Source organism: Apteryx rowi, unplaced genomic scaffold (assembly GCF_003343035.1).
Source record: "Apteryx rowi isolate R43461 unplaced genomic scaffold, aptRow1 scaffold_168, whole genome shotgun sequence".
Lineage (NCBI taxonomy): Eukaryota > Metazoa > Chordata > Aves > Apterygiformes > Apterygidae > Apteryx > Apteryx rowi.
This window is the reverse complement of record NW_020447952.1, coordinates 1,001,497-1,028,720: the sequence shown is the minus strand read 5'-3', so window position 1 is coordinate 1,028,720 and position 27,224 is coordinate 1,001,497. Positions and strand designations below refer to the sequence as shown.

The following is a 27,224-nucleotide window of genomic DNA, read 5'->3' as shown; positions in this document are numbered from 1 at the left end:
CACAAGAAGCACATAAAATATACMGTACATTTTTACAAACAAAAGTAAAAAAAAGTGCATTATGCATCCCCTACCGCAAACGTACAGTACAAAAGATACTGCATATTTAAATATAAAACCGTAATTAAGAAATACAATGAAATAAAAGTAACATTGTTATCATAGAGTACAGCAATGCATTGAAACAGCTACAAGTTACTCATCCATCTACTCCTCTCTGGATTTATGGTCACTATCTACCGAGGATGGTCTCTGCCTCCTAGGTCCAGAAGCCCACTCTCCACGCGGAGAGCAGACAAACGTTTGCAACGTGAACAGTGTGACATTACCGAGTTAAAGAACRCTTTTAGACAAGGGACAACCAGAAGGACGGCTATTGCTATAACACAGACCGACAAAGCATACACTRGAAATAAGGTGCCAGTTTTGTGCATTTCAGGTTTTATATCAGAACGTGTCTTGGTTTGGATTACACCTGGAAATCCACTGAGCAAAACGTGGCCCTCCGTCTTTGGAATGTCTCGCCGGGCATCCCCTGTCTGCACTTCTGCAGCGATGCATAGATAAATCGGAAACGATGGCACCGGGGCACCAGGAGCTGCAAGCTGCGTGGCATTTTCGTAATACACCCCATTGTTTTTGCCATATACAGAGCAAAGGGGAAGCGGTTAGCAGTTCTGAGCTCAGCAGCGATGGGAGGACTGAAAGGTCGATACGCAGAAGTAGCAATGGTCTTACTGCCACTGGAAACACCAAAAGCACCAAAAAATGAACAGCAAACAGCAGAGTTTAACAGCTCAGCAAAAATACACAGTATTTGTAAACTATTATTAAGGCACTCAATTGTAAAAGAACAATTACGATACATGGGAGAGGAAAAAACATCTACCTTCTCATGCAACAAATCTAACGAAGTCTGCAAGCATCATAGGTTTGGCTACAAAACCTTTGAAATGGCACGCTAGTGCTTCTAACGCACATTGGCCTTAAAAACAACTGATAATAAACTACCTCTCTATCCTGACAGTATCGTGTTGCACTAAGCAGCAATAGAGCTTCAAGTCTGATGAGCTAAATTGTGGGATTGGCGACACAGTCATGCTCTAATGACAGCTGAGTCCACGCAACAGGTTTTCGGTATCACCGCCCAGGAAAGGCGGTCTACGYGGAGCTGCGCCCCGGGAAAGCAGTAGTTTGTATGCAGCAGAATTTGGCAGGCACTCAAGAAAACAGGAAGAAATACATATGTTCACTTGCATCATTTAAGACCTGGGAATTTTTCTGAACTCGTTCAAGTCAAAGCCCCCACTTCCTCCCTTGGCTGGTCAGCAGCGGGAGCGCACAGGAACGTTATCTACAGCACCGAGAGGTACCGGCACGTCGGCATCTGTTCCTCCTGCTCAGAGCTGGGTCCCTGTGCGGCGATGGTCCAGTCCGGCCTTCCTYTGCCCTAAGCAAGTTGCCACGCTGGGGCAACGCACCCCATGCGGGAGCCGTGCTGAGGCGCCCCAGGAGCCCCTGCCGCGCGAATGCCCAGGCGGGCTGTGCCCACGGGGCAACGGGGACAATTCAACGAGTTCTGCAGCTCTCAYGCGTGGGCCTGAGCAGCCGCCCCTCGCTGGGGATCGAGGGCTTGGTGCAGACGCTCGGCCAGGGGCCAGTCCTAGAGCAGTGCCGACTCAGGGCCCTGCATGCGGGGCCCGGCGGAAGAGGAAAACAAGAAAAAAGGGAACTACAGCATGGGAAAACAGAAATATGCAAGGCAGGCTGAGATCTGCCTCCCCATCCCAGCTCCACCAGACAGCACCRGCCCAAGCGAGGACACACAGGGACCTCGCAGGGACAGCGGTTCTTCTAGGAGCAGCCGCCCTAGAGAACGGATGAGTCTGAGCGCGACCACAACTTGTGTGCAGAGAACATGAACGACTGCAACTGGCCCTTGCAAGCTTCAAGACTGACCACTGTGCTCTGCCCAACCCCRCGCACAGTGCTGCAAACTGCAGAGGACCTGGGAGCAGAACAGCAAATAAAAAGTGCCATCAAAGGTGGTTGTTGTAGCAGACGCTACTGGCAAAACCCTCAAGAGCCCTGCAGGCATCAGACAGTGCGGTGGCCTCCTAGGTGCCTCCCACCTCTTTGCCATCRCTTATAAACAAGAATCTAGATACAAACAAGCATAGTAAAAATCATACAAATATAGGAAATTTATTACAGTAGATCTGGGCTTGCAAATGCACTCGTGGTACTTTGACATTAGGGAAAGGATATTTCAGTGAAATGTCGGAGCTGGGAAGAGGGGCAGGATGCACGCATCGGGGAGACACAGTGTACAGAACTGAACCAGCCACTTCTGATTTCCAAAATATGCAACAGAAAGGGAGGGGGAGAGCAGTGAAAAGGACTGATCTCTGTCAATCACAGGATCCAAGTTCAAGATACCTCAGACTCCTGGTAGCCTGGAAGTGACACGTGGAGCAACCAGGGAAGGGCCAACTCTAAGAGTGACCYGGCATTTTCTCAATTCTAAACGAAGCAGAGCACAGGACTTCTGCACGTTTTCCAAGGTCCCTCACGCAGAAGCTTTTACTTCAAACCATCTCTCACAATGGAAATAAGAAGTGCACCCTAAGCTAAAGGCGTATGTAAAATTTAAGACTCTTTAAGGAGAGATGTTTATTTACCAATTCCCAGTCCATAYAGTTCCTCACACTATTAATACAAAAATATGTGGTCTTATGGTTAAGGAAAAAAAAAAAAAGAAAAAGGTAAATTAGGTATTCAGGACAATAAAACACATGGCTCACTGTCTCAAGACACTGAGTTTTTGATTAATACAGGCTGAGTTTTACTATTTGCAGTGTTGCTCTCCACCCCACCTTAAGAAGTGCATTTGTAAGAATGGCTTTCAATGKAGATTTTAAAATTTTGGAGAGCTCAGACTCACAGCCCAGCTGTTAAATGAGCAGTATATCAAATTGATCAGTTTGCCATCGTTGAGCTCTAAGGTCTGTTCTGACCCCAAAGCCTGCTTCAAAACATTATACCGAATGAGCAAGCAACCAGCACATTTTCAAAAGCACCCAAGTCACTGCAAAGTTTAAATCCAATTCACATTCAGTRGGACTCCGAGAGCACCGACATTTGGAGCACGTCCCCTGCACCCCTTTCGAGTTCTTCCCTCCTGAGCTGGCAAGAGCACCAGCACAGAGCAGTCCTCGAGCCGTGCTCTTTCAGGTTGGCTGCYCAAAATAGTCTAAGAAAACATGCGTTTCACATAGCATCAGTGAACTGCCGCATTTCAAGCATCTCCCACTGCACGGCAGCAAGAGGAAGAGCGAGTGTGCTGTACCACTGCTTGGAGACCGGTCCATGCGAACAGCTGCCAGCCAGGGAAGGGAAGCGCTTCCCCAGACAGTATCACTACGCGACACAGGGCAGGCCAYGGCCCCGACTCTCCGCAGAGGAGAACACGGTCACCCTACATTTACTTCCTTTCAGGTCATGCCTGCTTTTCTCTGAAAGGAAACCTCACCCACATCTTCAGTATTCATTTCTTTTTGGAATGACCCTATTTTTCTGTTTGACTGCCAGGGACTGAACCCTGAGGTCTGCGCCCGACACTTGTGCTCAGGTTCCCAGGGGCTCTCCTGGGAGCTGAGGAGGAACAGACCATTTCCGAGCTGACCCTCAGTGTCGCACAGGCAGCAGGTCCCAGGCAGCTGCCAAAGGACGAAGGGTCTCTACGGCAGGACTTTGCTCTAGAGCAGCCAAATCCTGCCTGGCAGAAGCCAGAGGTTTCAGAGGGGCAGGACTGAGCCTGTCTCACCAGCCATACAGCTGCAGTACCGCGCAGAAGCACCRAATGCTGTTTAACCCCAAGCACAGCTCCGGCCGAGCAAGGAGGCTAGGCCAACTACTACGCCCTGCTGTGCCTCTGCCCGTCCTGGCTACCTAACCTCTGCTTCTCCCACGGGATGCACACAGACCCAAACGAGAGCAGGATTTACACGTCTGTCACCRTTGGCAAGAGGCTAGTGCAGCCCTGCAAGAGCTGGGACACGTAGACACAGTCTCCCCGCTCTGGGGCGCGCAGCCTTCTGCCAACCAGCATCAATAACTCCTTGGACTTAACACAGCACAAGTTTCAAAACAGCTTCCTAGGCTGCTGGGAAACCTAGGATGCAGGAACTGTTCTACCAAAAACAATACCGATAATCAAAAAAGTTACACATTTGCCTATTGCCTACTCAGATTTTAAATGCATAGCACACCACGAGAGCCGCCGTCTTCCCTTGGAGCAGGAGACGGCTCAGTTATCTCGCCCGCAACGCATGCCGCCAACAGCCCAATGAAGAAGGGTCTCCAGCACAGGAACCACAACACTGATACAGCATTACATAATGTGTCACTAGGGTTCATGGTCACTTACTGGCCAGGCTTGTCATTATCACTGGGACATTACAAACCACAACAGCAAAAACACCCAAAGAACAAGACACCTGTCCACTTTAACATAAGCCTTCAACAACGATACAGCCTAGTTGTCATTCTGCTATCAACAGAAGACTATGACGATTCACCTGGTTATACAGTAAAGAAGGACTAATGTCAGCAGATCACACACTCAATACGAACACAGCTTTGTACTCCTTCACTTGACTTCATAGCTAGATTACTCAGTGCAGAAAAGCCTATGTCTCAATACTCTTTCAGGTCTTTACAGTTAACATTAAGGTAATACCTTCAAAAAATGGTAAGTATTGTGGGAAAACCCTTTAAAAAGAAAACAAACCAAGAGTAGCAGTCGGCAAAACAGAGGTAGTGTTCATGTCACCATTTTAAGGATTTTTCCATAAGTGCCTGTTTTAACTAGAGACTTGTGTTTGTTTTGTTAAAAAAAAAAAGTATCAAAAAAAGTCATGACTAACTATTTTGTTGAGAGTTTCARACAGAATATTTCAGCAAATTATATAGATAGATAAAGAGATAAAATATCTATCTATATATGCACACACACAAAAACACATTATTATACTTGGCAAACAGTACTAGAAATAGCATCCTGCAGGACAACAGGCAGTTCACACAAAGTCCTCTTCTAAGCCATGCAATACATTTTATTTTTCCTTGTGCCCTTCATCACGATCCATTATGTTTCTTTTTCTCCCCACTCAGGATACAAAGAGTGGAGGAAGAGGTGGCATCACATGAACTACTGCCAGTCAGATGATAAAACTGCATTGGTGCAATGAATAAATGCCTTTAAAAAAAAAATCCAAACCACCCTCACCCCCCTACAGACAACATCAACTTTTGCCCATCCAAAGCGTATTCTTCAAGTTTCCCACAGTCGACTTCGCTACCAGTGTGGAGCTGACATCTGCACTCCTCAGAGTGGATTGTGGCTCACAGAGCACAGAAGACTCGCTTGAAACAGCTTCTTTTGAGTCCGTTATGGTTGACACATCCATGTCACTTGATAAGTCCTCAGAGGACAAGTTAAGACATCCTAGCTTGGCGAGAGAATTGGACCTTTTCAGAGGAGAAGAAACAGTCAAACCAGCCAGCCGCAGCCTGGTCTCGATTTCCTGAGTTCGCTGCTTCACCAGACCGGGCTTCCCCCGCACGCTGTGGATACTGTCGCTGCTGGAGCTCCGCGTCAGGTTGGAGCTCCGGGAGGAYGACGGGGTGTAGCAGATGGTCTTCAGAAAGTCCTTTGTGAAACTGCTCGTGTGCTCCAACCTACACATGACAGGTGTGGAGGTTTTCTGAGAGATTCCCTCCACGGYGCGTTTGGCCTCTACCTTCTCCACATTGTTTTCTGCATCTTCAGGTATCAGTGGTACTGGCCCCAGAAGTGGTACTAGGGCATGATGTGAAACCAAATCCTGGCTTTCCTCCACAATGCCAGAGTCAACTCTGCTCATGGGGCTCTCTCTGAACAGCGATGAGGCTTCTGACGGTATGCTTTTCAAACGCTCTAGTTCTTTGGTATGTTTTCTAACCAAGCCTGCTTTTTGCAGCTGAATAAGAGACTCCTGATGCTGCATCAAGTAACTGTTTGCACTTGGCTTTTCCAAGTCTTTACTGAACAACAAGTATTTCAGATCCTTTGTGGGCTTGCTGTCCTTTCTGGCTAGAGATTCTTCCTTTACCACTTCTGCAGTAAGGGGGCTCTTGTCACAGTGTGAGTTGCTCTTGGCCAGCAGAGTTTTGACAAGGGTTTTTGGTGCATCTTTTCCTTTCTCTGAAATACTGTAGTGTTGATCAACCACTGATTTGCAAGTACCAGCTTCCAAAGTACCAGTTCCTGCTGACAGAGGAAGTGGAGTCTCGTTATTTTTAGTTCTGATTACTTCCTCTGACTGGGACTTGCTGGGCAGGTGGTCTGCCAAGTTGGAATTGATGTGGGAGAGGAGAGCTGGTTGTGTGCAGATGGTAGAGCTGCGACGTGCAGTGCCTGGATTCAGCTTTTCACACTGCTCCCCAAAAGACTCAGGAGACAAACTGGCTGAGGAATACATGCAGTCAGCGCAAGATTGATAGGAAGGCTTGACTTTACTGAGGATCCCAAATACGGCATCATGCTGCAAAAAAGAAAACAGGCACAGATAAATGTGCACAGAACAACACATCAACAAACAGCAGAGTGAAAGGCACAGAACAGAAGAAATATTTACAGCCGAGCAGATCTGAAAGATTTCCAGTTCTCTGTTAAGGCCCTGCAGCAGGAACAAAAGTCACATACTTTCCCAGCAGACAGTAACTTCACTAGAAGAACACCTACCATTTCAAGTGATGGTCATGCAAGCAAGTTGCCCAAAGCAGTTTATAGTGCACTCACATGTGTGTGCTCTTTCTCTGGCATCTAAATCCACAGCTTGGGCAAGCAAAGCCCCGTTCAGAAGCACTTCGAAAAGGAAGAAGCTCATCATGGAATGAAAGGGTTTATCCAAGTCAAATGAAACTGTGCTATGAAGATGAGAAGAGCAGTTTCACTTGCAGCAGTCAGCCATGCTAGTCATCTACAATTCAATTCCATACGCACCTCAAAATCCTCCGGGCAACTCCTTTTGCTGTTGTTGTTATTCAAGTTCTCTCTATTAAGCCTGCTCTCCTCCTTGTGCATGGATAAGCGACGCTTCCACTTCTCCATAGGATTTTCCTCCCTGACACCATCCTCCCCCAGATCCCTGGGGCCCGGCACTATCCTTCCCTTCCGGGGGCTGAATTCTAGTTTCTTCTTCACTTCCTTCTCGCAGAAACTGCTCAGCTCCGTCACTGGTTCTGCTGTCTCTAGCACTTTCGCTGTCTCCACCCTCCCATCAGAAGATGCAGATAGAGACTGTCCCGCCAGCGAGTCAGTATGCTCTGCAAGTGCATCCCGCTCCAACTCCTCCACTTGGAAAAAACCCTCCCTGTCACTGGGCACCTTGTTCTCCAGTAGGGTGTCCGAGAGGCGCCGGAAGCAGTAATTGAACCCCACAGCCACTTCTGTGCTGGCTTGGTTGTCCAGGTACGCTGACTGCGAAGGTGTGTCCAGGTCAGCTAGGCGATTTTCTAGGTCAATGTCTAAGCTTTCGAGTAAGAAGTCACCTGACCCTGTGGTGCCATCCGTGTTCTGCGGTATGTTGCTCTCTGCCTGCTGTTTCCACAGCTTATTGTGCCGCTGCTTGCTGGGGAAAAGGAAAAGACACAAATGACTACAGTTAAGCTGTTGCTGATGTGATGGCTGCGGTGTGAGTTGAGGGCAGTGCTCAGTCCCAGGTAAGTCCCCCCATTTCTACATATGGGGGAAATTCACAACCCAGAATTGAAAGACTGACTGGTGGGTCCAGCCCTGCAGTCCTATGGGGGCAAAAACGTCTTCAGCATCAGGATTTTGTCTGTCATGCCTGCCTGATCCAGAGTCTTTTCGACCCAGCAGACCCTCAGCAGTGCACCACACTGAACACACGATGGGAACAGCCTTTGTGTAGAGGGGCACAGAGCCCTCTTTCACRGTGAAACACTCTGAACCAACAGCTCTGCATGTCTCATGGCACRGTTTCTGCTGAACCAGAGTGAAAAATTTTTGTCTTCTTCCTCCACTAGAGCAAAGGCCAAGTTGAGCATGCAGAAACCCTTATTAGATACTACAGCACTTGCAATGACAAAGAAACTTGATTGGCATGGTCACCCAGAACTGTAAATGATTTGCCTCCAACACTGCCTGAGCTCAGTTCTGCCTCATAAAACAAGAACAATGTTTTGCTGAACAGCACTGGCTGCTGAGATACACGAACACACTTCCCAAATGCAGAGAAATGCTCATTCAATTAAACCAGAGCAGATCTCCCTAGAAGACAGCTAATTTCCATCCAGGGAGGCCTGGCATAGACAAGGTTTAGAAAAACATGATTAGCCCAGGTTTTTGCATCTGCCCTTTAAAGAGGGCCCTTCTGTACAGTGGTCTGTCCTTCAGACTACAGTACCACGCATGCTTTGCCAGTGTCTGTCTTGCATACACATGTGCCATGCTTATCAGCAGAAGATGCTATTGCCTCAACAGAAACCCATGGAACTTGATTAACATTTTGTGATTCACTGAAACGTTTGAGTCATTGTCTCTAATTAGATCCTTTAATTTCCTGAAAGTCACCTTTCCATTCACTTTATCACCTTACCTTGCATCTAAAATGCCTTCATATTCCAAAAGTTGTCTCATGAAGCCTGCATTTGGTCTTGCAATGCTGCGTTTTTGCTTCACATAATTATAGGCTTTTTCCAGGGACCAGCCAAATTCCTTCATTGCATAAGCTATAACRGTAGATGCTGACCGGCTAACACCCATTTTGCAGTGCACCAGGCACTTGGAGCGATTCTTCCTGGAGAAGGAGAAAAAAGGAAAATCTYTTGCATCTTTCTGGTTATTATATTTGTCCTTAATGTTTTAAATGGTAAATGGAGAGTATTTTTGTCCTCCTGAGCTCTCTCACACCACAGGTCAAGAGGTGGCAAATACTTTGGACTCAGTAAGCCATGAAAAGAACCTCTCTCTTCAGAGAAGTCAGAAGTTGGAGAAGGGCACCCTCAATCATGCTGCCATTTCAGAGACCACCATGAAGTCTCCTGCCTGCCCACTCATGTCTTTGGCTACAGGGATAAGCAGGAACAACTTGAATGTAGAAACCCAGCAGTCTGATGGGCTCTGTCACCACCTCCTGCCTGCAGAGATAGCTTGCGCTAACCTAATATGGACATGAGTTGGAGTATTTACAAAGTTTCTTGAGAAGAGGAAATGTTCTCGTTTCCTCTTGCAAGCTAAACAACAAAAATAAGAAAATAAAACCACAGGCTAAGAACTGGTTAATCCCTGACCAGTGCAGGAACAGATCAGGTATAAAGAAGTTCCAGGGACACTGAAAACTCCTGGGAAAAGCAGTAACGCCAAACCCCTGTTGCCATCTTCAGCTCTGGTGTYGCTCCAGGGAGTTCCAGCTTCAGTGGCTGGATGAAATATGTAGGGCACAGTTTCACTCTCTTCACCCAGACCTCAAGCAGTTCTTAGCGTGAGAGCATATCCAAGCYACGGCTAAGTCACGTCTCCCTGCCCACTTACTTGGCCTTATTTATAAAGTGATACGCCTCATTCCAGTGAGCCAGGAGGTCTGTTGTCTCCTCGTCATACACTCGGATATTATGATATGCAAACAAACCAGGGAAAAAATTATCTATTTCCCTGGTCACGTTTAAAATGTAGTCAATGCTGTGGAGAATGAAAAGAAAAATAGAGAGTTGAACTGCCGTGGCCGTGAAAGGGGAACTGATACACATTGTGTAGTACATGAAATCYGACACAGTACGTGCTGTCAGATTTTATCAACAGCCCAAATCCTGAACTCCTGGGACACCTCGTGAAACAAGTCACACACCCGACTTGCAGGGCCTGTCCATTCACCCATCTCTCACCACTGGCATACCCCATTCAAAGCATCGAGACCTTGGGCACAGGAGGGAAGAGTTTAGGTTACAATGTCCTGGCAGGCAGGGTAAAATAATCAGGAACTCCTCACCGTTTGTCAACACAGCTCCAGCAGACTGGCCTGCCTCTTAATCCAGAGAGCAAACTGCAGGATTACTGCGGTGCCTGTCAACCGGGGAGCTTGCAACACCTTGCAAAAAAGAACTTAGACATCCCCGCGAGGCAAGTGGGTTTCCCACCCAATATATGGGGAAACTGACAGGAGAAAAGTGCAAAGACTGCAAGCGATTCGTTTGGGCAAAATCTGGGAACAGAACCCAGGAATTCAGAGTTTTCAAATGCAGGCTTTTGCTACAAAACCATCCTTTTCTCTTCTTTCCAACCAAAAATATGAAGCGAGAGTCACATGATCTCTCAACTCCTGCCAAATATTACAGCAGGGTTTACAATGTACCAGGGGAGAATGAATGCCCATATTGATTTATTCATATCATTCAGACAAATCAAGGACACAGGATATTTATTTCAGAATTTGTCCAGCTTTGGCTTTCAGAAACTGCATTTCAAGATGCCTTCACGTAGATCAAAGTATTAATGTGTTGCCTGATTTACTTGTTCAAAGATGTTCAGACACCTATTCCCAAGGACTCCAAATTAAACATTTTTAGTCATGCTGTTAAGCAATATTTTTCAGTTTCTCACATCGGGGTTCATGTATGCCTTGGGCAAGCAACAAATATTTATATGCAAAATTCTCACTCGTCTAAAAAGCATGAAAGGAAATCAAGCCAAGAAGTGGTGTGGTGATGAGAGTGTGGTGAAAGACAGCCCTGCAGCTGCCTGTCTGGGCAGGTGAGATGGAGATTGCTCATCCACAGGAAGTTCTGCTCCATTTAGATAGAGCTTTTTCCTAAGCTTATTACTGTAATATTTACTCTCTACAGCCTGCAGGAATTCATACCTGACACAACAATACATATGTCCGTTTCACACTGCTACACAGTGGGGTATTTTTTGGAGATCTTGATGTACATTACAAATGAGAAGCTTTGTTATCTCCACTCTACATGAGGTAGAAATGAGGTAGAAAAGATTTCTTGACCAAGGTCCTGACAGCAAGTTACCCACATTGGTGGGAACTGGACCCAGACTTGGCCCTACAGTCTATGAACATCGTATGTCATCTCAAGAGACCTGAATGCAAGTTAAAGGCAAACGATCCAAGGTTTCACAGAGTCTAACGTTAGTGTTTGAAAGATGCGGTACTCACCCAGAGCCCTGCAGTTCCTCAAGGTTGGAGGCGTTCCACTCAGATCCCTACAACAGTCGCACACAGAGACAAGATACACATTTTAGAAGAGCCAGGATGCTGCTGCCCCCTCACTGCTCCAGCAGAGCTGAATCCGCCTGGACACACTGCCTGGAAACATTACGGACCTGCTTTCGATGAGGGTTTAAGAGCAGGTCAAACAAACAGCTGGCAGAGATGCCATAGGGCAGAGCTGATTCTGCAGTGGGCCAGAAGGAGAGGGGCTACCTTGGCTCCGGAGACCCTTCCTGTTTTCTAGGATCCTGCAATCCTACTGCCTCAGCAACATTCCTTAGCTGCCAACCGAAAAATTTGTAGCAGTTTCTGGAAGGGGCACAGTTAGTACACCAGCTTCAGGGCACTGCAGAGAGCTGCAGGATGCTGGCTGAATCCAGACTGGTCCTAAGAGTCTCAAACGCAGACACACAAAAACTTCAGAGTCCCCTTGAAGTCAGAAGAATTAAGAATGAGGCAGAGGGGCTGTGCAGGAAGAAATCTGAGGTGTGCACAATTTACGGTAGTGGCTGCTAGAGACAACAACAGTAAAATGGCACAACTGCAGCCAACACTGTGACTCGACACAAGGAGAAGTAGTGCCAAGGACCTCCTGAAGGGTTATCAGAAAAGGGACATTACGTCTTCATCTAAAGATTAGTTCTAGGCCAGCATGGAACAGCGCATATCCCAAATCACTGCCCACTGGCCACTCTGCATTTTTAACCGCAAGATAAATACAGCAGGGAAGTGAAATGATTAGGTTTAGCATGGTTGGGATCACAGTTATATGAGAAGTGAGGCAAATCCTGAAAGTTATGGGGGTAATAACACTTTGGATCCCACCTGTCCCTGCAAAACAGGGCAAAAAGGGTATATAAAGTAAGCTTTGCCCCCAAATATCAACATTTCCTATGAGGCTCTCAAGAAAAAATATGACCCAGGCATAAAGGACACAAATATGTTCATCTCAAGTCAGTCTTTGTTCCAGATGGCAGTGTCTGGTTTTGCCTGGAGTACCATCTAGTGGCAAAAGACTACAAGAAACACACATCTTTGCTTCTGCATAAGCTTGAAGAGCACATCACCTTCAGCCTTATTCTTCATATAGCTTTGGCCATGYGTAAGGAATTGATAGGCACAATCAGGAAAAAGAATATAGTGATGCTAATTAGTCGAAGGGCACACAGTTGTCACACCAGAGCAGCATCCAGAGCTAGACCCTTTCTCCATCTTAAAAGGAAATCTCCATTACCAGAAATACAAAATGAGTGTACATAGAACTTGAGCTATGCCATGGTATGTCCTGAAGCAGGGTGAACCTGCCAGAAAAGGACCACTAAAGTGTCAAAAACAAGAGCTTAGCTAGAAAAAAAGGGCTTCTGTACTGTGGGCTTTTACAAGCAATATGGGCCCTGGAGTAAAGATTCTACACAAAGGGCTAGATAACAGGCTTGCTCATGCTGCACAATTCAGCCTTGACACCAAATCGAGCTTCTCTTAAGCCCAGTGACCTGTCAGATCACTCCCACCAAGCCTCCAACCTTTCTGGAACTCCTGACGCTGCAGCTTACCAGATACAAATGATCGAAAATCAGAGACGGTTTGTCCATCTGACCCAGGATAAGCAGCATTTCATTGTCTATAAATTCCTTGAATTCTTTCAAGTTGCAATTCATGTGTTTCTCCAGCTCATTTCGTATCTGCAGAGCAGAAAAGAAAGGATGCCACCTAGAATCATGTCTGCTCAGTAGAAACATTTGCTGGCACTCCTCTGCTCAGCAAGGTTCCAGTACACATTCTCTACTTCATTAAAGAAAGCAAGAGGGATTTGCCCTTTTGGCCACAAGCAACCTCACTGCATGGCATCTCTCCAGTATCTTAGGCCCTCAAATTTAACATCTCTAAATAAAGCTTCAGACAACATCTCAATATAAACCTCCCCCATTTTGGGGTACCTGCTTCTTAAAAATAATTTAAGAGATAGTAAGTCAGTCCTTGGAGAGCAGCTAACATACAAATGTGAAACCCATTAGAAGCAAGAAGTGAATAATGCCAGCATCACTGGTGAAAAGAGAATCTAGAGATTTCCAGTATTTTCCCTTTTTAAAATATCAGGGCACGGGTATACAGTTCTCTTACTGCATCTCTGCTTGAGGCAGGTATAAATGCAAAGCAACACAGCTTTGCTTAAGTCACCATGGAAAAATGGTTAAAACTCTTAACTCTTGGTGTTAACTCTTGGAGTTAAGAGCACATACACAGACGAGTTCTCAGCTCATGCCTTGAGCCTCCCTTGAAAAACAAACAAAAACCCAAACCAAAAAGCACTATTACCATTTGCTCTGAAAATGTTTGCACTGCAGCCAGATGTATTTACATCACCCTGGGGAACAGATCCAATCTAGCTTTAGCCTTGACCTGTGATTCTCCATCCTTAAGAGTCACTAGCAAAATTTTGCCTGCAAGCCACTGACATTGTTCACAAACATAGAAAATAGAACCTTAATATTGAAGCCAACAAGGAGAAAGGAAGACACCGTTTGTAGCACAGAAGTTGCTCTGCACTGTGCATGAGCGAGTGAGTATCTGGTCATTCACCTAAAACAACTGTGTATATTCACAGTTGTGAGRGCTCGAGCCACCAGCTACATCATCTGAAAGTGCTACCTTTGCTTGTGTAGTTCACAGGGATGCACTGAAAAGTAGCTGCAAATTCACGGCTTGGACATGTGCTACAACCAGCTGTAATGCAGGTATCATCTCTGATGCTACTCTTGGCAAAGAAATGGGCACTTTGCACTTCAGAGTCAAATACTTGTTACTAAGGACTAGAAATATTCACTCTGATGTTGATATTACCCCAATTTTCCTGGTGGAGACACAGATGTATAGCAAAGCCTTTAAGGAACAGCTGGAAATATATGCTCAAAAGCCAATGACACCTAGTGATACGGTGCCCCTTCATCAATGCAACAGGCTCTAGAAAAGGAGTCTAGCAGGAAGAATAAGATAGCAGATTTTATACTTGCCTCCTTGGAAGTCACATTTTCCAGGTCTTTGCTCATCATGATGCTCCGGAGTTTGGCTTTAATGAGCCGTTCTGTTCGTTCCCTTTCAGTCGGCCTAAAAGGGAAAAGGAAAGGATGTCCCCAGACAGGCAGTAAACACATTCTCCCGAGATGCGCAAGCTGTGCAGTACAGAGGAGCGGTGGGAAAGACTCATATTTAGCAAATTGACCAGAATAACAGGAAAAAAAAAGCAAATCAAAGCAAACAAAAAAAACGTTAAAACGTTTATGAAATGAAAGGAAATGAACCACTAGAAAAACAAAAGGGAGAAGGGGAGATTTTTCTTGTGAGCCAAGCTAATGTTTTCTAATAAAATTCAGAACTGACTTGTCAACAAAAAGAGCTGGAGAGTCCGGGCGAGTGGACTCCAAATCCTGCATGGCATTCCACTCGTTGATGCAGCTCTGATCAGAGCTGATGCAGCTTTCGTAGTATGTGGCCCAGACCAAGGCCATTCCACCAGGGAAGTAGTTGTACCTTCTTGCAACTTCACAGGCTTTATGGAGGATCTGTAGAGCAGACCTGCAAATTCGGAGAACAAAGTTATACAGGTGTGAGCAGCAGAAACACACAGAGCAAGATCTTGGAGATTTTCACAGAGGAAAAAGATTTTCAGCTTTATTTGTTATAGGGTTTTGGGTATAGATTTTTTTTTTTTTTTTGAGAGCAGGTTTATTGCATCTGAGTTTATTGCCCTCTGAGAGAGGGCAAAAGCTGCATCTTGGAGGCCTCTCAAGAGCTGGTCCAAGGCAGAGGCTAGCATTTTCTTCCAATCAACGGGCAAGAATGAGGCACAAGCTACTCTGGGATCTAATCATTAGCTAACTTGTAAAGCCAGACTAAAGAAAAATAAAGAACATGGACAATTTTCAAACCACCTTCAGCAAGGAGTCAAATGCATATTTACCAGCATTCTTGGTCCCTGATATGCTCCAGGGACAGAGCCCAGATTGGATCATTTGTTTTTGTAAATTCTAGCATTAATTCCCCCCCCCCTTTTTTTTTCCCCTACCTCCTCCTTTTTTTCTTAAGGCTCTACTCTAATGTATTCCGTATAATGATAATTTCAATCACATCTAAGGCTGTCAACAGGAGGGCTGAGTTCAAAAATGGCAGGAACATGCGTTTCATTTGTTTCCATACCAAATCATCCCTAACAAGACATCCTTCTCTACATCTGTATCTTCTCCCTATCAGACGTTACAAGAACAGGGATCTCATTAAGCTCCAGCAGGAGCCAGCACACCGGCCCGGCCAAAACGCATGCATTTGTTATATTAGGGGCAGGGGAGCAGTCTCTTCAAGAAGGAATTTTCTGGCGCAGCCGCTGCTGATTCAGCCGTCTCTGCTTCAGTGTTTTGGAATCCCTGCACACGGGAGGGGCGACAGGAGCCGAAAGGTGAACACGAGCCCGCGGCGGCACGRAAAGTTTTCACGCAGCAGGAACCCCAGCCTGGCTGCGGGAACAGGGCAGAGCCTCGCAAATGCCATCAGATTGGCAATGGCTCGTGAGACTCCTCTTTCAACCAGTTAGAAAAACATGCACAGAGAGGAAAGACAGGGTTTGCAGCCTGAGGAATTCAGGTTGGTCTTTCATGTTTATCCACCTCATTAGTTTCATTTCYCATCGTCCTTATATTAAGGAGCACAGAGCTGCTCTGAACAGAAGCAGGAGAAGAGTCTACTTTTGGATCAGTACTCTCACAATCCCTTATAGTGCTGCTACCTGCTGACACAGGAAAGCAGTATCTCTACTGCAGCTCACTAAATACCAGTTATGGAGAAAGTTAAAATGCGGTCTGCTTATTTAGTTTACTCACAGAAACAACAGTCTCTTTCTCAGCAGAGCTAATTAACATACGTACCACATGGCTTGCACTGACACTGGCTTGAAGATGTGCATTCTCCCTGCGGTGCTCACACTGAAGCCCCTAACAGGGAGAGAGAAAAAAAAACAGTGACAAACTGCTCCTCTGCATCAGGAGCTGCACTCTATAAATAGCTACTGCGAGGCAGCTATAGGGAATGTGGAAGCCAACACTCACAGTCAAACAGAATCAGGGATGAGAATTTGTATCACCTGATTATTCAAATCCTCCCAGATAAGAATGTCAAGTGACTGGCTTTCCCTGCTGTACACTGCAAGGAATTAAAATTCCACCTGTTGGGTGGAATTTAAGAAAACRTTCCGTGGTTATTACAGGTTTCACTAGCAGTGTGAGGACAACAAGAGAAAAACAACCTCAGTGACTGAATAAAAAGACTGCAGTGACGAATCCAAAATTGGAACTTCATTTGCAAGGTGACAGAGAGTCTCTCCTAGAGCAGCCCCCAGTAGGAAAGGACATTCACATTTATCCTTTTAACGTGGTGCCTTACCCATCGCCATCGAGATGGATTTTAGTATCACTCCACAAACGAAGAACCATTCCTATAGTGCAGCTTTTACTGGAAGAGAAATTGTTATGCAGGATGTTAAATATAGGCCACAATATGGTCACACCGATATCTTAAATTATGAACTCTTTTGTTTTTAAAATTTCAAGTCTTGCTCTAGTAACTCCTAGTAATATCTTAGGCCATTTAACACATTAACACACAAGGGAATCAGCAAGCTGAAGCCTAAAGATCTCCTCTAATATTAATATGCCCACTGCTCCACAGGACTGGAGAAACAACAGCACAGAAGCGGGAGTCACAAAACCACCTCTTCTCTCCCCTCCATGCCAACAGCCTGCCAGCAGGTGCTGTGGTGCCTCCCCATCCGCTTTACTGCTCTCACCCTCATAAGCGCCGTGCAAGGAAGTTCCCTCAACAGGATACAAAGGCAGATCACAGTGATCTGGCTGCAGAGATTCAGCTCACTAAAGCCAGGCAGAAGGAAACCTTGGTAGGTGGCAGAGCAGCCGCCTGCCCTTCCCAAAAGAGGACCCAAAGGGCCTCTCAAGGGACTGTGTTCAGTTTTCACTTCCTCACTTTGGCTGGTAGAAAAAGACTAAAAGGATTTTATGAGTTTACCTAATCCAAAAGAACACTTTCATTTCAGAGAAGCAATCTGGCAAGAAAACTATACTATAATGGGCACCAGTAACTTTCAACTAGTAAATAATTAAGCTGCCAAGATATTAAACTTTTAAAGGAAATCAGTATGCATACAACAACAGCAAGTTAGCAAAGAACTCATTTTTTTAAAGCCTTCAGCCTCTTTCTACCTCAGATCAAAGGAGCAGACAGGCCAGTTTGAACACACATGTGGACAATGTGCACTTTAGAGCTTTGAAGAGAAAAAGTGTTTTTTATTAAACACATATAAAAGGAATAAAACCCACAAAAGTGCCCAACTAGTCAAACTGTCAGCAGTCAGAACACTTACAGCTGAGCAGTGACACTTCAGCCCCAGCCCAGAGCCATGGAGTCCCTCAGTAAAGCCGCTAATGCCAACAGACTTCATTCTGCATGAAGCTTTTCCTTAATTAACAAAAACTTTGGCTTTCAGGGGAAATAGTAATTGAAACAGCAGCCAACCTTAAAGTTAGAATGGATTTGTCATTTGGTAAGTAGCCAGCTCCCTAAGGAGAATTACTGTTATCTGGGGGGAGAGAGGAGAGAGGAAAGAGGGGCTGGGTTTGTTTTCTTTTTTTAGGAATCCACATCTACTTTGTTATTTCCAAAACAAAACAATGCAACATTCCAGATCTGCAGAGATATCTGGGGTTTTTGCTTTCATTCCCTACTTTGAATGGGGAACATTTCAAAATGCACATGTATTTGTGGAGCCGAAATTTGGTTTTCGCGTTGTTCTACATTATCCTTTCCAGGAATCACAAAGTTATACAGGAAATTAGGGTCTCTCTTGTTAAAAAACAACATCTGACTGCATAGGAAGCCCAGCCTTGCCTTAGCCATACCTCTCCTTGCTGGAGAAATCCACTCCCAACAGAATGTTCTCTTCTGTGTCCTGTCGCCCGCTGCTGTACACAACCACCATGTACCGGACTCTGTCTGTCCATACACTTTCCAAACGGACAGCCTAGAACAGGGTAACCAAGCTCCGCAAACCAGCTTTTGGATGAACATTACTTCCATTACTGACTATTATTTTTTGAAGTGTAGTGGAGAATTTATTACAAAATTCAACCTGAAGTTTTTTTCTAAGGAAGTTTAACTAGAAAGTTGGCAAATATATTGGTCATGCGCTGAACTGGAAATAGAAGCAAGCCCAGAGGATTCTTCCACTCTTACAAGCCTCCACTGAAACATGGCAGCAATGCTAGAGAGGATAGTTAGCAAGGACTTTTCCGCAGTGACTTTATACCCTCTGCAGATTTCTTTAAAAAAGGAAGCCCAACCCTATTTGGATGCAATTTCAGGACTGATTTAAGACAAACTAACCACAAAGTATCCCCTACCAGCAGCTCTTCTCCTGCATTACTGTTTGTGAGCTGACTGGAAAATTAAACTTACCAAAAAGAAAAAGTTTCAGCCAGATCAGCTTCCTGACCTGCTCATCACCTAGATGTGAGCACTGGCCCAAAAGGAGTGGGGGCAGGACCATGCAGTAGGGCTGGCAACTAGCACAGACTTCCTTAAGCTAACTGTGAACCCTGGATTTGTGAACTGTTTTCATGAACTTCTACAGGCCTATTTCAAATGCCTCCAACAGAAAGAAGGGCAGGACAACGCATCACGTCTTACCAGTTTGATTCTGTCCTCACAGCGAAGGAGGTTGATCATCACCTGGAGGTGCTGGGGCAAATCACCTGCAGAGAAAGCAGAAAAATAATCAGAAGGGGTCTCCACTTGCTGCCCTAAGAATGGGCATAGTCTTGACTTTCAGCAGAACTGGACATTTCTTTAAGTCAGAAAATGCCATTTAAGGGAGGCCAATTAAGCTTTATTGTCCCAGAGAATCCTAACAGAAGGAAGTTTCTTGAATGAGTGAAATCTGGCTGTGTAAGAGAATGGGGCTATACAGTATTTGGCAGGTACTATAGATACTGTGACCACCTGTGGCTGGCACAAGTGATGATACTCTTCCAGCTACAGCACCTTGCAAAAGGCAGAAAAATATGTGTACTGAAGTCAGGGGAGGAAAAGGCAGGAGGAACAATTCTGATTAAAAAAGAAAAATAAATTGCCAAAGGACAAAAGAAAAGTTTTGACTTATGAAAAATGTGCAGTATCGTGAGTTCAACCCCACTGGTCTAAGTGAGGGCATATCCGAACATGAGAAACTTCGGAGGAACAAGGGCTGCAGGAGTGGCCCGATTTAGGTGATGAATCCCTTCCATCTCAAACAAAGGGCCGTTCACGCAACAGGTCCCTTAGGACCTATAGTGGTGGATGCATTCCTGTTCAGTAAAAGCAAGCTAAAGGAACAAAGAATCTACAAGAAAACAAAACAAGTTCACATCTAATAACTTAGTAATGCACTCATAACTTTCCATATGAGATAAAATTCCTTCCGTAGGATGTTTTCTGGGTATATGAAATTGCTGACAATCAAAGAAACCCAAAGCCAAGCTTGGCATTCAAACGCGCTCTTTGTGCTTGGAGTGTTTACTAAGCAGCAGACACACAGTACCACACTGTGCCTTTCCCACATGCTCCTTCGCTCAAAATGCCCTGATGATCTTATTTCTTCTCTCCCAGTAATCATTTATTCCAAAACTGTCAACGACAGAAGGCATAAAAATACAGGACAAGTAAAATCCACTTCCTTTAACCCCCTATCTGCTTATCAATCCTAATGTGCTTTCACTGTACAATTCTCTACCATTTCTTCCCACCAGCTTGGCACACTGGGAAGAAAAAAACAACAAACAAACAAACAAACAAACAAGGTGCATTCTTTAACCATGACATATGCTTGCAGGCCAGATTTTGATGAGTTCACTGAAAAAGGGATTTCCTGAAACCAGGACAGGGAACATAAGGAGCTAAGAAGCATGTGCCTGTCCAGAGACCCAAGTCCTGTTGAAGTGTTCTTCATCTCAGTGGCAGCATCAAAAAAAACAAAACAAAACGAAAAAAAACAGCAACACAGTTTAAAAAAACCAAATGCTGTCAGTTCTTCACACAACCTGGATTCATGATGTGGGACCTGGCCTGAAAGCTGTTGTGGATGCTACAAATTTACATGTAGAATCCCAAAAGGAGATGGGCAAGTTCACAGAACAGACCACTGGGGGTATCGGTGACATGGAAGACATTCCTGATACAAAGTCCTGAGCCTCAAATTGTTGGAGGCTGGGAAAGCACACCAGAGAAATATCATTACCATGCTGAACCAGGACCTCAGTTCCCCAAGAACAGGCGAGAGATCCAGTCCAGCTAATTTTCCTCCCCAAAGGCCAAAGGGGAAGGCAAAAATCAAACCGCTGAAGTAGAAACAAGATCCACTTCTTCATTTGAGACTGCAGAAAACATGGATGCATATTCAGTAGAGACTCTGGCTCAGTAGGTTTTCCTGGCTAAGGAATGCTGTGCTGAATGCCACAATGTCTGCAGAGAATAAATTTCTGCTCCAGTCACAATTCCAAGACAATGACAAAAGTTTAAACAAAGATCCAATAATCATAAGTTCCCATTGAAATCAAGTGGGCTGCAAACCTGGTTTTACTCTGCAGGTTATACAAGGGCCCACTGTGACAACTAGAGGAGTCATCCACCCACCCACGCGTGCCATTAGCCTGTCAGCGTGGACAAGACGAGCAGGGAAGCAAGGAGGAATTTCAGGAGGTGATTGAATCCATTACCTGCATGTTTGTGAGGATGCTGAAGACTTCGCTGGCCCTGGGAACTGTTTCCTTGCTGCAGGAAAAGGGCTGCTCCTTTCACCATGAAAAAGCTCTCGCTCAGGCTGGAAAACAAACGGCACAGGAAGTCAACTGAAAGGAAATGGCAGCAAAACCTGCATTAAGGTCAGTATGCCCAGGAAAAGGAAAGGCTTTTCACGAAACATAGTAGGATTTTGCCATGAGAAGCCGTTCTCAAAGGCTGCCGCTGGCACCTGGCAAGGCATGCCTCCGGGGTTATTCACCACGAGTTGTGTCATCTTCCAGCAACGCTGTAACTTGGCTGTTACAGGAGGTATTTGCCTGARTTGTCATGTGCTAGAAACGACTTTATCATTCGATTATCAAATTCTGCAACTTAAAAACAGCAGAGGGTAAGATATTTTACAGGCTTAGACCTGTAAAATGACTTAAGATCAAGTTCCGAGTCAATCACTTCCTACTAATTTCAGTTCAAGATTTCTCTGGAATGCAAAAACAAGAACATGCAGCTATGACTTCTCTGGAGGTTTAAGGCGGAAGGGAGGGGAAGATGAAACCTGCACACCATAAAGAAAGAAAACTGCTCCGAAACTTCAGGGGGAAAAGCAACCAACACGATAGCAAAGAGCTGGCTTTGCTTCAGCTAGGTACAACTGTCCCGGGAAATTCTCCTGATAACAGGGCAGGTCCCAATATGTGCAAACACAAAACTGTGTTTCCACAAAATCAAATGAAACAGGCCCAAGAACATAAATAAAGAGAAGGCTGAACAAAATCAGTAGTTGCAGTAAGAACCAGGACAAATCTAATTACATAGTACCATAATGTACTTGTGAGCATTTTAGAAATAGACTTGGACATAAGTGGTAAAGTTAGCATTTCCCACAAGACTGAAAATCAACATCTACTAAACTACCTTTTAGTTGCCACAGCAACTGCTTACACTGCATTTCTTACACCACTCAAAACATCAGGCAACGACCATCACAAGAGACATTCCTTGTTTCAAACCTAAATTTACTGCCATCCTACACTTCCAAACATAGATCATCATTAATTACTGTCTGCAATTTACTAAATATAAATGCTCTGTTGTGAGACTGTGCTGCACAGAGTTATTCATGCTACAGAAAAGGATCCCACAGGAGTTACTACTCCCAGCACTTTGTCCTGCATTTTCTCTAGAGGCTTTGCCCCTTGGTAGAAGGCAGCAGCAAGGCTCCAGTCTAGCCCAGCATTTTTCTGAACAAAGGCATGAAGCCACAGCATTCGGCTTTTGCCTTCTGTGAGAACAGAGCCAAGGTCCTCCAAGCTATGAAGGTTTTCAGAGAAGGTTTCCTAATTTTTCAACTAAGTCTTCAAGGTGCAAAATCCCCAGAGAAGCTGAACCAGGTTTAAATTTGAGATTTCAGTTGATTTAAAAAAAAAGTGAACCAAAACTTTAGCATAGGTTCCAGGCTTTCCAAGTCATCTCTCAGATCAGTAAGACGCCTCCAGGACAGTTACACTCAGGGCTAATTAAAACAAGCTTTTCTGCATTTACACTCCGACAGCTCTCTAACTCCCTGGCGAGCGGGCCGCTTCCCAGCACCAGCCCCGCAGCGCTGCCCCGCGATCCGCAACGCGAGCTCCGACCTGAGCACGCGCACTAACAGCAGGAACTTCTGCAAACGGGAATTTAGCTCATTCCGTCGGCCTCCCGGGAGGAATCTTGTTTTCCTCTCACATCAGATCTTTCATGCTAACAGGAAAGTGTTTAAAAAGGCCAGAAGTTATACAAAAACAGTGACGGCAATACAATGTAAGGATACATCTATTCAGTTAGATACCAGCTTCACACACACTCATCTAATTTCTTTTTCCAACAAGAGGAAAGGAATGGTTAGATAATGCACCAGCAAATAATTCCCAGTATCCCTGTCTCAAGAATTCTGGGAAAGCGATAAAGATATCCCAAAGGATATTCTTTTATCCCTAATCAAATACTGACTGAGATTTCTACAGAAGCAGCAAATGTGGAAGAGACACGACTCTTTCCCCAAAGGCATCAGTAACTGATGCTCTGCTGGTTCATCTGGTCTGATGTTCTCCTCTGTTGTAGTTAGAAAATTCAGTCAAGGCATCATTTACAATAAAAGAGACTATTCCCTGTTGTAGGAGAATGAGAAAGCTGCACTGCCAGAGCAGAAAGTGGTGGCAGGAGAAGGACAACCCACACAACAAAATTTTTGTCAACACGTATTCATCTGCATGGAAATGAACCCGAAAACAAAGCCAAAGAACCTGGTGAGAGCAAGATGACTTTCTTCTTTCTTCCTCCAAACGCTTATTTCCTAAACCGCGCACTAACCTTACAAAACGCAGCTTTCCGTAAGTCAGGCTGCCCATATTTCCCCAGGACTATCTGCGCTCCCGACCTCCACATAAGCCCCTGTGCAGCTGTTGCCAGCACAGCGCTGTACAGAGCAGTAACACATCAGCGAGCCCCAGCGAGAGCTCGTGTTTTAGCCGATATCGGAACGGCAGCGATACCCGACACTATCCCTTATCCACATTCTAGGAACATTCCTCAGCCCCAGCCATCTCATGCAACCGTTCCAGAACACAGCTAACAAAACAAGAGTGAGAAAAAGGCAAGGCACGATATCGCAACTCAGTTCTTAAAAACATTTGTAAATCACACAGTTCCAGTAAACAACCAACCTTCTTTTTTTTTTTAAAAAATCTCCTAAGAACAAAAAAAAATCCAATTGCTCAAGAACATCCCCAACTTCCAAGCCTCAGAAGCAGCGATAAATATTCTAGTAAGCAGCATTCGTTAGCAGCATAAAAACGAGTGGCTTATACATACTAATTTGGACTGGTTTTCTTTGAACAGCAGAAGCATTGTGCTGGCCCAAGAGTCAGACAGAAGTCAGTAAATTTGAAAAGATTCATAACTAACTGTAAAACTCACATCCTTTTGCTTCTAAACCCATAAAAAAAAGAAAAGAAGGAGAAGAAAGGGTTGACCGTATATTCTGCGAGGAGCAGAGAAATCGCGTCTGTTGATGCTACCCAGGAACTGGATGACTTTTACAGAACACACTGTCTTCCGCTGATATCCTGGCTTGAAAAAGCACTTGTCCTAACATATCCTGATGAAAGAGGGCCATTCAAAAGGGGAAAAAAACAGCTGAAGCTCGTCTAATCGCTTCCCTCCCACAGCCTCTTGCTGTTTGTTTGTTTCCTCTCGCTCGCTCCGAGGGCGACGCAGCAGAGCGCCCGAGCAAAACGCTCCTCTCGGCGGACTCCGCGCTCACCTGCGCAGGACTAGATAAAAGCATCACACTGACTAACGCCTGTTTGTTTTTTTACAATTACAACACTGCATGCCACCACTGTAATATATCCATAACCAAAGCATTAGCTGTCAAATTAAAATCCTTCTTCGCTTACAGTACGGCTACCCGGTTTTGATTCGTGCTTTCTCAAGTGACTCACGAGTTACTGAACTACTGCTAAACAAGAAAGTCTTTCAGGTGCTTGGTATTTATTTGTTAGCGGCTGGTTATAATCAAACTCACTGATGACTGTTTCTTACAGACCCTTGCCCGCCTCCTCCGCCAGGCGGGAACCATAACGACATGCTCGCGTTTCACAAGCGCCACTAGACCAACCAAAGGAAGAAGCAGCTTTCTGTTCAGTTTTCATCCTGCCCGACCAGCAAGCGCAACAAAACCCACTGATTCCCTGGATGCCCTTCCAGGAATCCTGACCAGCACCATACCTTTCAAGGGCCACTTTAAGCGCTGGAATAAACGCGGAGCCCAGGCATTTGCAATGGCCCCGGGACACCGGTGCGCTCTAGTGCTCCGGGGTGGTCGCAGAGCGGTTCCCCCCTTCCACTCCACCTCTCACCTTACCAAACCATTTCAAGGAGACCAAAGCATTGACCTCCAAGGGAGGTAAAAACCTACATTCACAAACAGCTGGGAAATGCAGAGACGGCCGGGGTGAGACCAGGCACGGCTCTGTGCTGGCAGAAGGCTGTCCAGAAAGCAGGGACCCTTCTGCACCCAGCGCTGTGGCACCCTGAGGCTGGGACAGGGAGGCTGTCGAACGGTCACAGTGTCGCCRAGAGCAGGCTCCAGTGTCTCCCACCTTCGCTGTCCTGTGCTCTATCCGCTGGCTCTGCGCTGCTCGACTTTGAAGGGAAATATTTCTTCCCCTTTGAGAAAGCTCCAGAGGAACGTGGCTGCAACACACATCAATTACATTTCAAGTTGTTTAAGCACACAATAGGCAATGCCTTTTAATCATTTCAAAATGCCGCTCCCTGGGTCCACAAATGCAAAAAAGCAGTCTGTTAAAAATACTGGGTTTTGGAACAAGAGACAGAACTGCTCGTGTTACTGGACGGACAGAGCTGGAAGCCAGTTGCAGAACAATTTTCCCTAACCAGCTTATTTTGCCATTGCGGCTTAGGCTGTGCTCTGTCCCAGGAATAAAACTTGCCTGCCTAGGGTATGCGAGTTCCCCCATTTTAATGGGAAATCTCACACAACACGTAACAATGATCATGCATTGCAGGATACMAGAAAATACTCTTTTAATACATTTTATAGCCCTCAACCTCATTTCACCTCAGAATAAGCGTCCATCCTCAGAAGCCTGTGCAGAGAACACCACTTTCACTAGGAAGACACAGCCAAGACTAGGGTGGATTCAGCAGTCTCTTACTAGTCTAAGAATTTAAAAATCTTATCTACTAACTAAAACAGGAAGAAGAGGGCAGAATAGAGAATCACTAGTCTCTGATTGTCCAGGTATCCCTGCTTCTCCCAGAATTGCCAAARGCTCATTTAATGCATATAATGCTCAAGGAGCCTGTTTTTACACCCATAACCTGCAAAGAACTGGGCAACATCTCCTGAGCCATAATCAACTCATTATCTTTGTATTTGCTGTTGACCACTAAGAGAAGTCCATTTAATATAGCCAGTGTTCAGATCTGCTCACTTGCAGCTCTGTTCTTAAAAATTACGCAAGTTACTACTGTGTTCTTTAAACCACCTCACTTAGTGAACAAAAGCAGACTTCCACCCTGCCCAGTCTTGCTTTGCCATTTTATTTGAGGACAAGGATAGTCCCATACTCCAACCAAAGGCAAGTTTGAGGGCAGAAAGCTAAGAAACTACAGTGGTGAATTCACAAATACCCTTGCTCCTTGCACACCCAGGCAGAAGCTGTCCTCAGGAGCTGGTTGTTTGCATCCAGCATCACGAGAGGACCAAGCTACATACCTGATGGCTCTCAAAGCTTGCTTCAGCTGAGGTCTGGAGCTCACACTTATCTGCCTCTTACAATTAAGTTAAATCATCTTCTCTCAGAGACTATATTCCAGATGCCTTTTCAAGCTATCTGAAACCTAATGCTTTCTCTGCTTCTGTTTAACCTTTCATCTTGAGCAACCCCTACTTTGCTGACCTGTCATGTGCTTGCACAGCTTGGGTGCAGAGCCGTGTTCCAGAAAATCTCCGCAATAAAGCCTTGCCTAGGCACAGAGCCATGCCTTGCTCTTCTGGCACTAAATCTTTGTCAAATTAAGTTTCTTAATTTCCCCCTCATTAATGGAGCAAAATATACGTGTGGTGAAGGGACAGAGAAGGTCATCTATCCATTAGAGCTGTGCTGGAGCTCTCCGGAGACACAGGCTGCCTCCGGACTCCTCTGACAGCAGACTCCCCAAACGATGGCATTAGGACAGGAAAGTCCCCTCACCCCCGCAAAATCACTTCCAGCATCCATCAATGCAATGGTTAGTCACGCCGATCCTGCGTTTCCTACTTATTACACACAATCCATTCCTTGTGCCCCGAGAAGCTGCACTGCTGCAACCAGCTCTATATTTTAAGACAAAAAGAACCCAAAACAAAAACAAATTCACTTCTCTCAAATTTGGTCCCAAGATTACAATGGCATGAACATCCCAGTGCATATCAGTTCCTTGTTTTCATGGCATCTTCTGCTCAAAGTTTTTCCAAACTGATAAGGTCAGGAAAAAACAAGTATTCCAAGCGCCACAAAATTAAAACACTTCCTTTTCCACAACCCCTTTGATAAG

The 27,224-nt window shown here is 45.3% G+C and overlaps 1 protein-coding gene across 6 annotated transcripts; it reads right to left on the bottom strand.

The window, feature by feature from the left end:
• Positions 1–2,863: 2,863 nt before the first annotated feature.
• On the bottom strand, positions 2,864–24,150 carry SSH1 (slingshot protein phosphatase 1). 6 transcript variants are annotated; one of them, XR_003252578.1, is made up of 15 exons: positions 23,970–24,150; positions 21,098–21,201; positions 19,035–19,099; positions 18,248–18,369; positions 16,719–16,787; positions 16,205–16,270; positions 14,667–14,861; positions 14,300–14,393; positions 12,842–12,970; positions 11,235–11,281; positions 9,602–9,748; positions 8,667–8,867; positions 7,049–7,676; positions 6,845–6,972; positions 6,496–6,587 (listed from the first exon to the last, which is right to left on the bottom strand). XR_003252578.1 is itself a non-coding variant. In XM_026060332.1 (14 exons), exons 1-14 carry the CDS (start codon positions 24,053–24,055, stop codon positions 5,307–5,309), a joined length of 3,234 nt encoding a protein of 1,077 aa, XP_025916117.1. In that variant the 5' UTR covers positions 24,056–24,150; the 3' UTR covers positions 2,864–5,306. The 6 variants fall into 6 exon arrangements, 5 of the variants coding, with proteins under 5 accessions (XP_025916117.1, XP_025916119.1, XP_025916118.1 ...); XM_026060332.1 differs by lacking the exon at positions 6,845–6,972 and having other exon boundaries at positions 2,864–6,587; XM_026060334.1 differs by lacking the exons at positions 6,845–6,972; positions 23,970–24,150 and adding an exon at positions 23,469–23,506 and having other exon boundaries at positions 2,864–6,587.
• Positions 24,151–27,224: the final 3,074 nt, after the last annotated feature.